The 17,500-nt window shown below is 33.7% G+C and overlaps 2 protein-coding genes across 4 annotated transcripts in view; one reads left to right on the forward strand and one right to left on the reverse strand.

Annotated features, from left to right (window-relative positions):
- Positions 1-6,271, forward strand: part of LOC106878212 (carbonic anhydrase 7) — a 59,388-nt gene extending 53,117 nt beyond the window's left edge. Inside the window, exons 6-8 of the mRNA XM_014927358.3 lie at positions 3,014-3,080; positions 4,279-4,439; positions 5,757-6,271. Of these exons, the coding sequence (XP_014782844.1) occupies positions 3,014-3,080; positions 4,279-4,439; positions 5,757-6,131 (603 nt within the window). The 3' untranslated portion in view covers positions 6,132-6,271. The remainder of the gene's footprint in view (positions 1-3,013; positions 3,081-4,278; positions 4,440-5,756) is intronic.
- Positions 1-17,500, reverse strand: part of LOC106872929 (phosphatidylinositide 4-phosphatase SAC2) — a 1,166,845-nt gene that overhangs the window by 672,455 nt on the left and 476,890 nt on the right. The window lies entirely within an intron of this gene.

Raw genomic sequence — 17,500 nt, forward strand, 5'->3', positions numbered from 1 at the left:
CCCCCAAAGAAATTTAATTGACCTAACGAGATCGTTGACATGCAACACATCTTAAATGAAATTTCTTGCATTTTTTACCTTCTTTCTGATGGAAAGAACTTTCAGTTTTAGTTTCTCTTTTAACATTTTGTTGTTGTTGTTGTTGTTTCTTAACTTTACTTCATCTCCTCAACTGCTTTCTTCCTTTTCAAACCTCGTTTGCTTCTTGTTGTTGTTGTTGTTATTCTGGTTGCCTTTGTTTCCTTTTTTTCCAACTTTTTACTCCACCTCTTCCTCTTCCCCTCCTCCACATTTCACCCTCACTTAGTAGTCCTACACCTTCTTCCTCTTCTTTACTTCTCCACCTCGACCTCCTTCAATGAAAAAGTTTTCTTTCTCTTTCCCAAAGTTACAGAAGTGAAAGAGAAAAATGCAATAAAGTAACTTTTTTCTACTGATGACAATGTATGATGATGACGATGATGACAATGACAATGATGATGAATACAATGATGATGGTGATGATGATGACAATGATGATGATGATGATGATTGATTACAATGGTGGTAGTGGTAACAATGATAGTGTAGATGATGTTGTTATTGTTGTTGGTGGTGGTGGTGATGATATGCAATGGTAGTGGCAATGCAAGTAATGGTGATGTTAGTAGAAACAACATTAAAATCGTGGAAATAGAGAGAGAGAGAGAGAGAGAGAGAGAGAGAGAGAAAGAGAAAGAAAGAGGGGAGGGAGGGAGGGAGGGAGCAGAAGTGGTGGTGGTGGTGGCGGCGGTTGGTATAAAAATGTGTGGTCGGTCATGTTGAAAATATCAAAACATCTTTTTTTGTCTCTTATGTCTTTTGTAATTTTTAAATTTTAAGATCATATAAAAAAAAAACATCTTTGATATAATAAAAAAAAATAATACAAAAAGTGACCTTAAAAAAAGTTATCAATAAATATATAATAAGTAAAAGTAAGAAAAAGTTTTGCAAACTGTAAATATGTCTTGAAAAGATTTTGAAGATCAACAGAGTCTTTCATCTCTCTCTCTCTCTCTCTCTCTCTCTCTCTCCTCTGGGGTCATTAACAAAGGTTAAATCGACAACATCCTTCCCCAAAAATTTGTGGTTTTCTGCTAAATTAAGAATTCATCAACAGAATTGATAGAGAAGTGAATAAAATGACTTGTGTTGTTCACTTAGAGTGCTTTAATTTCTGGGCTCAAATCACAGTGAGATCAGCCTTGACTTACATGTTCCTTGGTTTGATAGAATTTATATACCAAGCACATACCAGGGATCATCTAACCCTTTCACTTTTGAACTGGCAGAATCCAGCCAAAACATTCTGTGTGTCCAGGGAAGGTCATTATGCCAGTATAATTGACACACACACACACACACACTGGTTCAAATCCACTCCTTTATTATTAGTCAATTGGTTAATTGAAATTGGTCAGATCCAGCCTCTCACACATACGCATCAATGTCATTCTAAAAATAATCAATCATGTCATCAAAATCTTGAAGCTATGGGATAATCGCATGATTAATTAAAAACAATATGAACAAATAAACATTACATTTGACAAAATAATCCGAACACTAAAGGATTAAAGGATTGGAATCTCTTCAGAGATTATGGAGAGGAAGGTTGAGAGTAGTTGCTCCTCTTCTGGTATTCCGATGACAATGATTGTGATGACACTGTTGCCATGCCGTTGATATCGGCCCTTGTCTTTGAAATGATTTTATAGCCAAAGGAAACCCGTCCTGAGCCTTTGGACAAATAGGGACAGTTGAGCTTTTGGACAAACAGTGTCAGTTACCTCGTTTTCATACTGTATAAATGACCAACGCTGCATCATTCCACCAGAATGGGACGTCAGTTGACCATAGGATCACTCATATACAGCTGAGTGGACTGGAGGAAAAAACTTGAGTGTGTTTACTCAAGAACACACAGTACAACCTGGTCCGGAAATTGAAACCATGATCTTGCAATCCTAACTACAACAACCTAACCACCAGGCCATGCACTTATCACAAAAGAAAACCAGAGTAGACGTATTTAAATGATTCATATACTTAAATTATTTCAGTGGCACTGACATAATAACCACCTCATCAGACGAAGATCATTAATTAAGAATCACTTCATATCTCATGTTCCTTCTCTGGTGATGTGGTGAAACAACTGTAAGGATGTAAATTTTTTAATAAATCCACCTTATTTTCGTTCGTTATATAATCATTTTATGTCTTGTATGGATATTACATTCTCTGTACCCACATCATAGGATTGCGTGTTCTAGCACTCCATTGGTTACTATGACAAGGGTTCCAGATGATCTCATAAATAAAACAGCCTGCTTGTGAAATAAACGTGGCTGAGCACTCCACAGACATGCATACCCTTAACGTAGTTCTCAGGGAGATTCAGCGTGATACAGAATATGACAAGGCTGGCTTTTTTGAATTACAAGTACTACTCATTTTTGCCAGCTGAGCAGATGGAGTAATGTGAAATAAAGTGTCTTGCTCAAGGATACAAAATGTCACTGGGAACTGAACTTACCATCTTATGATCATGAACCAAATACCTCTAACCACTAAGCTACATGCTTTCACAATAGTGTGTATATTGCTATAAATTCACTTTTGGGCAAACTTTGGAATGTAACAGATCTAAATAAATGGTTAAGCATCGTTGCCATATGTAGATTAATACCAGACTTTGTGTTTGTGTTACTGCTTTCTTGACTTGGTACCATGTGGTAGTTGTAAGCAAGTGTCACCAACACACATGTGGTGTCTTTTCTTTCCAATAATCTGTGAAAACATGTCTGGTCATGGGAACGTGTTACTTAACATGGGAACAGGTGGAGGGGTCACTGCGAATTCACTTTGACAAATTTCATCCAACCCATGCAAGCATGGAAACGTGGAGGTAAAAATGATGATGATGATGATGATGATGATGTGCCTTTGGATTGAATTCTTTCTTTTTATTTTTCCATTTTGGTTTTAGGAATCAGATACTGACAATCCTGCACTGAACATGATTGTTGATAATCTTGAAGCCATGCAGCAACCTGGTGAGTGGATGAAGTGGTTAAATAAATCCTTATTTTCTCTTATAGCAAACATCAATGTCTAGGTGTAAGTGAGAATGTATCTGTGTGTCTATTTGAAAGAATCTGCATCTGTATGTGTGTGTGTGTATTTGTGCATGTGAGGATTTGTATGTACGAGAGTGTTTCTGTGTGTGTGTGTGATAGCTGTACACTACAGCATGCTGCAATGTATGGCAGTCTATAGAACAAGTATGCAGCAGTGTACTGCAGGGTACTGTGATGTGCAATAGGGTACTATGATATACTGCTATGTATTCCAAAGTACTGTGATGTACAACAGGGTACTGCAGCATATTGGCAGCCACATTGGTATTTCTTCATACTAGGGATATCAGAAGCATTAATTATAATGGTCTCTTGGCTCAAGACAAATAACTTTGAGGAGTAGGGTTAGTCCAAACAATGATTCTGGTACTTGATATAATCATCATCATCATCATCATCATCATCATCATCATTGATATAAACATATACATATAAACACACATCTACATAGCAACACACATATATAGATCAAGAACTCTATCTTTGATTATGTATCCATATAAAGATTATCAAGAACATGTCACACACACACACACACACACACACACACACACACACACACACACACACACACACACACACACACACACACGTGCTGAAAAGTTCCCGGCTTTGGGTAAAAGAAACTACATGGGGATCAATTAATTATGATTTCATCAACCATATTCCCCTCTCAGATTCACAGACTTATTGCAGTGGTCCTTTAGTTTTTCTAAGCCCTGTAAAAGAACACAGAAGGTTGGGCCTCCAACCAGGCCTTCCACAATGTCCTTAAAACCAGGAACTTTTCAGCATTCATTCATATATATATATGTATATATATATATATATATATATATATATATATATATATATATATATATACCACATTATCATTTAATGCAACTTTTTCCATGCTAGCATGGGTCGGATGGAATTTGTTGAGGTAGATTTTCTATGACTAAGGTACACATACACACACACAGACACACACACGCACGCACACACACACACACACACACACATACACACACACACATCTAGACATTATAGCACTAGTAAGAAATATGGTAAAATGGAATTAAATGGATCCCTAATCCAAAGAGAATGTACATAATTTGTTATTTAATCACAGGACATCCAAAAGTAGAGCTGGAGGCAAAATCAGTGAGGATGTTTCTACCAAAAGACATTTCAAGATATTATCGATACAATGGGTCTTTGACTACCCCTGCATGCTATGAATCAGTAATTTGGACAATATTCGAGGAATACAACTTTATATCCAAGAAACAAGTAAGTTTTATTCAGTTCTTATTCTTACTTTTAAGCATCAAGAATTTTCTAAACATTACAAATGGATTATTCCAGCATGTACACTATATATATATATATATATATATATATATACTTTATTTAAAAGCAGCAGAAATATAACAAAAAAAAAACCGTTACTCTGAGTTTCACGGGAACGTGAAACTCAGAGTAACAGTTTTTTTTTGTTATATTTCTGGTGCTTTTAGATAAAGTATATTACTCTACCTCTGGTATTTGAGTACTCTTTTTTCCACCTTGTTGTACATTTCATGTGCTTACTCCGGTATATATATATATATATATATATATATATATACAATATACATACATACATATATATATATATATATATATATATATATATATATGGGTTCAATGGAATGTTAGGTAAAAATCTGATTGCCAGCTCTGAAGAGCGCATGGTTACATAATCAGACTGTTACCTACCACTCCATTGAACCCCTAGTGCAAAACCAATCGGTAAGATCAGCCATAATGGATATATGATACTGTACACTTTGATTAATTATCCATTCTACTGAAAAATATACAAGTGCATTTTGGGGGAATTTATGGATTCCTAGGTGATATATATATATATATATGCATAGTTGAAATTTATAGAAAAACAAAGGACAAAGACAACTGTATAAACAACAAGCATGTGTATTAGTTTCATGCTCGGGAAAATGTGAAGGTCATTTACATTTCGAGCTGACACTCTTCAACAGAAAGGAACACAAGGAAATAAACAGAGAGAAAATAAAAAAAACTTGTGGATTTAGTGGTCATGAATATATATGAATATATATATATATATATATAAAATGGGGAGTTTGGGGAACATGGAGTCACCCCTTAATTGCCATAACTTCCAGATCCATTCTGATCCAGAATGGTAGTACCTGTTAGGGTCCCATCTGTGGGTTAAGTAGATTTTTTGTAAGGGCAGATTGAGCTCCTCAGTTGCTTTCATAGAGAAGGAGTCCTCAGGCAGCTCCTCCATAGTATCCTATCAGAAGGAACTGTCATTACCCTTTCCCAAGCATGACCAACTGAGCCTATGAATATTACCCACCCATCTTATTCTTGGTCTACTCCTACATAATATAAGCAATTAGAAAGAAACGGTATATGTGGAAATGGTCAATGAACTATTCTATAGATATTTATGCATATTGATTGGATGTATATATCTGATCAAAATATGTAAAATAAGTAAAAAAAAAAAAAACCTTTTACTTTTTTAATTTAATTTTTGTTTAATTTTTATTTTAATTTTTGTTTCTCTTCAAGATGCAGAAAATACGTGACCTGTTTTATGTCTACGATGCTGCAAAGGAACAGGAAAGATTAAATAAAGCAAAGAATAACGGCACTGAATCAAGTACAGAAAACTCAAATGCTGGCATCAATGTTACTCCTGCAGGAGATGAGAATACAACAGACGTTATTGACTTGTTTCGGAAATACAGATTCGAAATGGTGAACAACTTCAGACCGGTTCAAGAGCTAAATGATCGTGTTGTCCTACGCAGCTTTAAAGAGTTCAGTAAACAATCACCATCAAAAGTAGTTACTATAGAAAACAGTACAGTTAGTAGCCATGCTCTAGTTAACCCTTGGGTCACATTCTTTCTGTTATTCCTCTATCTGTGGACCTTAGTGTGAATTCAAAGAAGATGAAAGAAGAATCAGTGAAGATAGGTAAACAGATGTGGGTTTGGTTGTTTACTGCTGAATTTGGAAAAACTTAGGAGGAATTAAGGGGTTTCTTTTTAACTAAAAAAAAATTTTTCTCACTAACAAAATGCTCTCACATGTCTTCTTTCATTAACATATATTACATATGTATGTGTATATATATATTTACATATGTAAATATATATATATATGGATATATATATATATATATATATATATATATATATATATATATATATTATATAAATACATATATATATAAGCATACGTATGTGTAAATATATATATATATATATATTTGTGCATATATATATAAATATGCAAATATATATATATATATATATATATATACTGCACGATAAAGTGTAGTATACTACACTTTATCGTGCAGTTACTGTTAATACTTCATTTAGAGAATTAACATATATATATATATATATATATATATATATATATATATATATATATATATATGTATATATATATATATGTATGCACATAATTATGCATATGTATAGTTATGTATAGTTATGTGTGTGTATCTCACTATATATAATCATGTGCATATATGTGTGTGTGTGTGTGTGTGTGTGTGTGTGTGTGTGTGTGTGTACACAGTCACACACACAATCACAAACACCAATAAATACCTAAGTGGGTGTTAGCATGTATGTGTATGATACTTCATATGCAATGATTTCAAACGGCAATTCTATAAAATTATATCTTCAAATAATAACAATATTAATACTACTAATAATAATAAAAACATTAGAAGACATAGATATTATTAAAAGAAAGACCAACAGGGAACATTCAATAAGAATTAAATAGAATGAATACATAAATATTTCAAGCTGGAAAATTTAACATGATAATACTGAGACCGGTTTTTGTATGGAAATAAAAATGAAGCAGTGGAAGAGATTCATGGTGTAGGCATGGCTGCTGGCCAACAATGTGCTTCCAAGTTCAGTCCCAAGCAACTGTCATTTATTATAGCCCTGCACTGACCAAGACCTTTAAGAGAGAATCTAGATTATGGGAACATGTGTGTGTGTGTGTGTGTGTGTGTGTGTGTGCCTGTGTGTATGTGCCTGTGTACATGTATGCCTTTTGTATTTACCCTACACCCCACCTATCTGGGCAACTATGGATGGTTTGTTTACATTCTTGCAATTTAGCAGTCCAGCAAAAAGAGAATGGTAGAAAAAGTAACAGATTTCAAAAGTAATTGAGTCAAATTATGACTAAAAACCTTACACAAGTGGCTTTTCAAGGAACCCTGCCAGAGGACTGAACCAAAAATCCCATATATATATATATATATATATATATATATATATATATATATATATGTATGTATATTAACTTTTACTATTTTTTCCCTTTTATCTTTTACTGGTTTCAGTCATTGGATTGCAGCCATGCTGGGAACTGCCATGAGGGATCTTAGTTAAATGAATCAAACCCAGTACTTTATTTTTTTTCAAAACCTGATACTTATTCTATCAGTATGTTTTGCTGCACTGCTAAGTTACAGGAATGTACGCCCACCAACACCGGTTGCCAAGCAGTGGCAGGGAACGAACAGAGACACAAGGACAAACACACAAGCCCACAAACGTACACATGTAAACATACAGACATATATATACATATATATATATATATATATATATAAATAATGTGTGTGTGTGAGAGAGAGAGAGAGTCTTCTTTCTGTTTGCACTGACCAAATTCACCCACAAGGCCTGGATCAGTCTGAGGCTACAGTAGAAGACACTTGCACAAGGTGCCATGCAGTGAGACTGAACCCAGAATCATGTGGTTGAAAAGTAAATTTCTTATAGACATATATATATGTATGTATATATATATGTAATATATAGATTTATACATATACATATTATATAGACATATACATACATATATATACTATCTGAATAGCCAATCGTTGTCATGTAATTTTTACAATAGAATATCTTATATAAATCTTTGTTTATTCCATGTCAGACCATGCCTTCCCCAACAAATAGGCCTCTTGATGAGGACAGATTTGTGCAATTTTTCACAAAAAGTTTACATTGAGGATCTTTTACCTTTTTAAATTATTTACATGTCTGTTCAACTGTTTCACATGACTTTAGTCATTAAAACTTATTAAAACTTCAGAAGTTCTTACAACTTTGGCCGTAGTAATGCTTTGCTTTCATCTGTTTAATAAAATTCCTCCTCCTAATGATTTTGCTTTCATTTTGTGATAGACATGCAGAAAATGCCAGCTTCCAAATCCTATTTTCAGATTAGGTAAAATTGATTAAACCTTAAACCTCAGTAACATTTTTCTGCTATTTTTCTGGAACAAATAAATAACAAAATCAGATTTGACATGGAAAATTATTTCAATATACCAAATCTGAAAATTTCAACGTTATTTTAAAATCTAACACTAGAGAGATAAACAATTATAGGAAATGAAACACACACATTTACAAATGTACACACGGTAATCATGAGTTTAAAATGGTGTATAGTAGACATGTATGTATGTATGTATAAATAAATGTATGTATGTATGTGTGTGTGTGTTTCTTTGTAATGGACAGCAGAAAAGCCACTTGTCCCCTCTTCCTTTAAAACTACATATTCCTCACACCCACCTTTCTTTTCCTTCCTAGATGTTTTAAAAGTTATGTGCATGAGTGAGTGTGTGTGTGTGTGTGTGTGTGTGTGTGTGTGCACATGTGTGTATGTTAGTATCAATGTATTTAGGAAAGACCATATGCAGAGTCATGTGTTTATCCACGAATGACTGCTGTATTAACATTATCATCCCACTTGCACTCCATATTTGTCACTTACACAAAGCTGTTCTCCCCTTCCCTGATATCAGCCACATTCACTATGCCACCACATTTTCCTCACACTAATACTCTTTGCACCCTTCTCAATTTATCAAATAATAGCCCAGTTCCAATAGGGGGCGCATTATAGATTTTTATTGAAATCCAATTAGCATATAATTGAACTAGATGTTAGTTTAACGTTTATGCAAAGTTTCATCAAGACTGGTTCATTTGCGTAGGCATGAAGATGGTAACAGACAGATCGACAGGAGGAAATTGCCATCTATGTATAAGATATATATATATATATATATATATATATATATATTATAGACTTATATATACATTTTATAGACATATATATATTTGTATATATCATGTAGACATAGTTATATACATATGTATATATATATATATATATATATATATATATATATATATTTTATAGACATATATATATATATATATATATATATATATATATATATATATATATACCTAAATATTATATAGACATTTATATGTGTATATATTATATAGACATATATATATATATATACATATATATATATATGTATATACTATATAAACATATATATATATGTATATATTATATAGCGATATATATGTGTATATATTATATAGATACACACACACAAGCATATACACAAGGCGATGCTGAAAAGTTCTTGGCTTTAAGGGCATCACAACACACCTAATTAAAAGTCCAAACTTTTACAGGTCCTAGGAACCTTGAAGGACTGCTGCAATAAGTCTGTGAATCTGAGAGAGGAATATGTTGAATAAAATCATAACTAACTGATCCTCCTTTATTTTCTTTTACCCAAAGCCAGGAACTTGTCTGCACCCCTTGTGTGTGTGTGTGTGTGTGTGTGTGTGTGTGTGTGTGTGTGTGTGTGAGAGAGAGATGGAAGGTTCACATATTTATAAGTACTGTTTTTCTTCAACTTTCCTATCAAAGACATTGGATGAACATATTCACGTGTGTTTATGACAAGAAAATAAAATGAGGAAAAGAACAATGAATATGAAAAAATTTATGGTCTTTAGTCTCACAGTATAAATAAATAAACTTTGTTGTGTTTCAGAAAACTTTGGTCTTCATTTTTACTTCTATATTCTCAGCTGTAGAATGAGAAAAGACTAACTTGTTGAAGCATATACAGGTGATTACAACAGGGAAGACATAAGCTAGCCATTCAAAAACACATAAAGGCACCACCTTCACTTGAACATTTATTAGGAATATGATGTCAAAATCTTTTGCGCTTGAAACTGCAACTTGTTCAATTACACACAAAAAATAAAATTGCTGCATCTCAAAATTTCAATGCATGATGACAGATCGAAACACTTGGCATACAAGTATATTTCTGGAAGGAGGGAGGGAGGGAGAGAGAAGAAGGGAGGGAGAGAGAAGAAGGGAAGGAGAGAGAAGAAGGGAGGGAGAGAGAAGAAGGGAGGGAGAGAGAAGGGAGGGAGAGAGAAGAAGGGAGGGAGAGAGAAGAAGGGAGGCAGAGAGAAGAAGGGAGGGAGAGAGAAGGGAGGGAGAGAGAAGAAGGGAGGGAGAGAGAAGAAGGGAGGGAGAGAGAAGAAGGGAGGGAGAGAGAAGAAGGGAGGGAGAGAGAAGAAGGGAGGGAGAGAGAAGAAGGGAGGGAGAGAGAAGAAGGGAGGGAGAGAGAAGAAGGGAGGGAGAGAGAAGAAGGGAGGGAGAGAGAAGAAGGGAGGGAGAGAGAAGAAGGGAGGGAGAGAGAAGAAGGGAGGGAGAGAGAAGAAGGGAGGGAGAGAGAAGAAGGGAGGGAGAGAGAAGAAGGGAGGGAGAGAGAAGAAGGGAGGGAGAGAGAAGAAGGGAGGGAGAGAGAAGAAGGGAGGGAGAGAGAAGAAGGGAGGGAGAGAGAAGAAGGGAGGGAGAGAGTGAGGGAATGAGTGAGTACCTGTCTACCTATCTATCTATCAATCTATCTATCTGTCTGTCTATCCATCAATCAATTTATCTGTCTGTCTGTCTCTCTGTCTATCAATCTATCTATCTGTCTGTCTATCAATCATCTATCTATCTATCTATCTATCTATCTATCTATCTATCTATCTATCTATCTATCTATTAATCTATCTATCTATCTGTCTATCTATCTATCTATCTATCTGTCTGTTTGTCTATCTATCTATCTATCTATTTATCTATCCATTAAGTGGGTGTGATCAATAATGTTTATTACACTAGCGTTGCTTCTGTTTTATATTTGAATTTATTTGTACAGATGCATTGCTGAGGCATATAAGCATATAGTGTAAAAAATTTGTGCTGGTAAGTCATGAACTGGCAGTATGAAACACCACCAATTCGGTTCGGGTTCACTGAGGCTGATAAGCCATAACAATGGTGAAACATCAATGCCCATCATTCCAAAATGGGATCTGGGTTGGGTTGTCCTACCTGTCCTGAACTTTTAAGCATTTTAACATCCAGCGCCTAGAGAGAGTAATCGCCTCCATGCAAAATCACAGCTTCACTGGCAAACACTCTGTTCTTCTTCATTGATTAGGTTTGGTCAATAATATATATACATATCATCATCATCATCTAACATCCGTTGTCTATGCTGGCATGGGTTGGACAGTTTGACCAGGGCTGATAAGCTGAGGGAATGCAGCAGACTTTTTTTATGATTTAACAGCATCAATTAACCTGAACCGAAATGGTTAGCATTAGGAAGGGCATCCAGCCATAGAATACCTGCCAAATCAGTACTAGTCCGATTTGGCATGGTTTCTATAGCTGGATGCCCTTCCTAATGCCAACCACTCTGAAAGTGTAACAGGTGCTTTTATGCGCCACTGGCACCCATGCCAGTTATGTGGCACTGGCATTGGTCACATTGCCTCTGTGAGGCCCAACATATATATATATATATATATATATATATATATATATATATATATATATACACACACATATATAATACATACTGTTGTGTCTGGGGAGAGTAATTCTCGTTTAGTGCCTTATAATTTGACACACTCACTGGTAGAATTTCCACTCATTTCCTTCTTTGTTTTTCTAAAATTTTCGTTGTGTCTTACAACCTTTTCAATAGTTGTTGCAAACCAAATCCCAAAACGAAATATACATATACATATATATATATATATATATATATATATATATATATGAGTGGTTGGCGTTAGGAAAGGCAGAAACTCTGTAGAAACTCTGCCAAAATTAGATTGGACCCTGGTGTTGCCATCCGGTTTCACCAGTCCTCAGTCAAATTGTCCAACCCATGCTAGCATGGAAAGCGGACGTTAAACGATGATGATGATAATGATGATGATGATGATATACGTTTATATTTATATAAGGGGCATTACTACAGAATAATAATGCCACACACTGGACTTCTCAAAATAAACACATTTTTAGTACCGAATGCGAGGAAACACAACCAACAGAAGAAAACCACCTTTCTTTTAAATAACTCAACTATGTATCGACCGATTTCGCGATTACTAGAATGAATCTAGACTCCGCTCGTCAGCATAGTATTGTTCATGAAAAACATATACAAATAAACAGAATTCTGCACTGCTCCCTGTGTAAAAGAGTCTCCTCTTCACGAGATTTTCATTTTGATACACACGCACATACATACATATACATAATTTAAAGGGGTGAATATAAATTCGGATAAGCCAAAAGCTAATTGAAAAAATTAAAATAGGAGTGAAAACAAAAAACTAGGGTGTGCATTTCGAAAAAAAGAACTTCTTGAAAAGGAAAATAAGGTGTGTTTGTTTACAAATGGATTGCCTAAGCGTGGGTCACAATGCCATCTATATTTCTTTTTAACTGAATACACACACACAGATACACCATGCATATACAGAGATACATCTTTTTAATCTTATATTTATTTCAGTCATTAGAGTGTGACCATGCTGGGACATTGTCTTGGAGAATCTAAGTCGAATGCATCAACCCTAGCACTTACATTTTCTTTACTGCCTCACACTTATTTTGCTGAACCACTAAGTCACAGGGATATAAACACACCAACACCAGTTGTCAAGTGGTCATGGGGGACAAACACACACACACACACACAAATGATTGGTTTCTTTCAGTTTTCATCTACCAAATCCATTCACAAAGCTCTGATCAGCCCAAAGCTTTAGTAGAAGGCACTTGCCCAAGACACCATGTAGTGGGACTGAACCCAGACCTATGTGGTCTCAAAGCAAACTTCTTACCACACAACCATGCCTGCACCTAGGTTTGTAAACATCTAAACCTTATAGCAGAAGAAAAATTCATCTTTTCAAACAGAGTACTGTACCAAGAACTTTCTATTCCTACTACATATATACATACATACATACACACACACATATGTATATATATATATATATATATATATATATATATATATATATATATATATATACACACACACACACACACACATATGTATAATATTATTATTTCTAAATCTCTCAAAGAGAGACATTCAGTAACAGTTCTTTAAAGTGAAGGCTATTTGCCAACATAATGTGGTTGTCCTGGATGGGATGATTGTTACTGTTGTTTAACCCCAAGAAATGTCATTTCCAGCTGGTTATATGACACAATATCTGTGTCCTTATATTTCCCTGTCTGAAAATATAAGGACACAGATACTGTGTCCTATAGTCAACTGGAAACAACATTTCCCATCCAGAACAGCCACATTATGTTGGAAAATAGTCTTTACTTTATATATATATTGCTGATATGATCAATGAAACAGCTTGCTCATGAAATTAATGTGCAAGTGGCTGAGTACTCCACAGACACATACCTTTAATGTAGTTCTCAGTGAGATTCATCGGTGTGACAAAGCTGGCCCTTTGAAATTCTGGTACTACTCATTTTTGCCAGTTTAGTGGAGTGGAGCAACATAAAATAAAGTGTCTTGCTCAAGAACATAACGCATCACTGGGAATTGAACTCATGACCTTATGATTGTGAGTCAAATGCCCTAACCACTAAGCCACTCACCTTCACCTATATATATATATATATATATATATATATATATATATATATATATATATATATATATATATATATATATATATATATATATATATACATATATATATATACATACATATATATATATATATATATATATATATATATATATATATATATATATATATATATATATATAACTCTCTCATCGTGAACAACAAATATGAGTTCAGTAAAATAAAGTGTTGTGTTCTATGGACACAAATGTGTCTTTTGAGGCCTGCTGGTGCCTTGCAAACCTTTTAACAAAAGGAACAAGTTGAGGACTCAGTTTGCTCGAGTGCTTGTGGATCATTTACTATGTATTTTCTTGAGTGGACAGCTAGGCTTGCTTTGCTTCATGCTACAAAACCACATTGACAGGTAAGGTTTCCATTTTGAGGAGCAGCATTTTGCCAACATGTCTTCATATATTGAGGAAATGACAAGGACTTGAGACTTGTGGTAATTTGCTGTACTTGAGAAGATGTGTCAAGCTAAGTAATATCATGGTCATCTATGCATACAGGAATGTCCTTTGCAGGTGTCGGTGCCACATAAGATGCACTCATGCTGATGCTGCATAACTGATGGTGGCACATAAAAAACACCCAGCACACTTTGTAAAGTGGTTGGCATTTGGAAGAGCCAAAGAAACCATACCACAACAGACAATTAGAGTCTGGACAGCTTCTGTCAAAGTGTCCAACCCATGCCAGCATGGAAAATGGACATTAAACAGTGATGATGATGATGATTTTATATATATATATATATATATATATATATATATATATAGTTTTAGGGAAAAGAACCAGGGTTCATGAACTCATCGATGAAAATCCACGGTCACATATAGAAAAATTAATAATTAAAAGTACAATAAATAAGTATAATATAATACAAAGTAAATATCATAAGATAAAGACAATAAAATGACTACACGTGTTTCATAACTAATTTTCAAATAGAAAGAAAATTTAAATCGATTAAAATCAATTAAAAATATCAGAAATCAATTCTATTCAAAAATATAGCTAATCTTCAGGTCAAAATACAACAATAATAATAATAAATGAATGTATATATCAACCAACAATAAATAACAAATGAATGTATATAAAATACTTATTATATAAAGATAGAAAAATATTATCAAAAATATCAAAATAATAAACATTCCATAATCAACCCTACATCCATTATAATATAAGCTAACAGATATATTATTTGCAAAAACCAACTTAACAAATTTTTACGTTTAAAATACAATTTGAACAAAGTTTAAGTTTAAAATAATAAATATAGTATTAGCACATATTTAAACGATGCAATAGTTTAAGCTAGATTATTTAAGACTAAAAACGTTTATTTAAAAGAAGTCAAGTGAAAATATTCCGTAAAGAATAGGAATAGAAATAAAAATATGAATGAAAACATTATTATGAATGAAAGATTAAACTTTATATAACTTATTCTCAATATACAATATCTGTACGTCACTTCAAAAATCCTCTACACACACACACACACACACACACACACACACATATATATGTGTGTGTGTGTGTGTGTAGAGGGTTTTTGAAGTGACATGCAGATATTGTATATTGAGAATAAATTAGGTAGTCAGATTGTTGGATGATTATATAAATGTTTATTTACATTTCCAGTGCTTTCTTACGTTGTTTTTGATTTAGCTGTGTATGGTTATGTCTTTGAAAGAGTGATTTTAAAGTATGGTTTTAAATACAAATAGGTATAGTTTTAAATACAATCTAAAAAAAAGTTGAAGCATGGGAAAGTGTTTCTGAATTATAAATATGATCTGAATTTCTTTTTTTTTTAACATCATAAATATGTGGATAAGGAAAATTCAAAGAATGATGATCATATTTATGATGTATTTATAACTGAGAAACATTTTCCCACACTTAGACTTTTTTCAGATTGCATTTAAAATCATATTTGTGTTTAAAATCATACTTTTAAAATCACTCTTTCAAAAACTTAGCCAGAGAAAAATAAAATGACCACCTCCATACAAACATACCCTCTCCCTTATAATAATGAATACATGAGAATTAAAAAATAAAAGCAAGACCTTGAAATGTAATTATAATTCTTACTGGAGAAAATCAAATACAACTTATGGCCTTCCAATTAAAATCCTTGACCACTTGAATACAAAAAATTCCTTTCCTTCCCCACCCAAAAGGTCACTAAAAGAGAAAAAAAAACAACATATTGGATCAAGCAAGCTTAACCACACTGAGACAAAATCCATGCTTCCCCCTCCCTCACAAACATTTTTCTTCTTTCTTTCCCCTCCCTCTGCAAACCACCAAAACACTCCTACTTTCCTTTCTCTTCTCTATCTTCAATATCTGCCACTATCTCTTCCTCTCTCACTTCTGCACCTTCCTTTCTAATTTGTTCATCTCTTTCCCCACTCTCTCTCTCTCTTTCTTTCTAAAACATCATCACTTTCAATTTTATATAAAAAGGCAAAGCAAACATACTATAAACCAGTTTTTTGATAAATCTGATAACGGAAGCACTAAAATGTAATAAAAATATATACAACCATCCAACAATCTGACTACATTATTATTCTTAATATATATATATATATATATATATATATATATATATATATCATCATCATAAATATACAGGGATTAGCAATTGAGATTGCTTCTCCAACATACTGAAAATTTAGAAATAGCAGTCAAAGAACTACTGATTCCAAACTACAAATTTTTCTCTAAAACCGTAAATCCCTCCACACGGGACTTCTTTTCATACGGGACTATTTGTGACGCACATGGAATAGATTTCTTTGAGGTGAGGTGCCTGAACTCGCTAACCGATGAATTCGTAAGTGCCTTTCTTATCGTTGATTTTTGGTGTCGCATGGCCAAAAATTACCGTGAATTTTTTTAGAGACACTTTCAAATTTATCAGAATATTTGGGCTGAAGATTGGAATAGTGAAATATACATTCACTTAACCATGAAACGATTCGTATCCAATTAACTAAAGGCTTGGTTTGTTTACGCTTTTCCCTCCGGTTTTTTGTTCTATGTGTGCCATAAATATCGCCATCCGCTTTAGAGAAAAATTTGTAGTTTGGAATCAGTAGTTCTTTGACTGCTATTTCTAAATTTTCAGTATGTTGGAGAAGCAACTCAATTGCTAATCCCTGTATATTTATGATGATAAATAGTTTTACCGATAAAGGTTTTTTTCATACTGAACTACTTGGCAAAATTGTTAATTATTAATTCTATTATTAATTGACGATTCTCTGCCCTTATTCTTGTATATATATATATATATATATATATATATATATATTCTCTTTTACTCTTTTACTTGTTTCAGTCATTTGACTGTGGCCATGGTGGAGC

The sequence above is a fragment of the Octopus bimaculoides genome, chromosome 22 (assembly GCF_046866305.1).
Source record: "Octopus bimaculoides isolate indiv1 chromosome 22, ASM4686630v1, whole genome shotgun sequence".
Classification (NCBI taxonomy): Eukaryota; Metazoa; Mollusca; class Cephalopoda; order Octopoda; family Octopodidae; genus Octopus; species Octopus bimaculoides.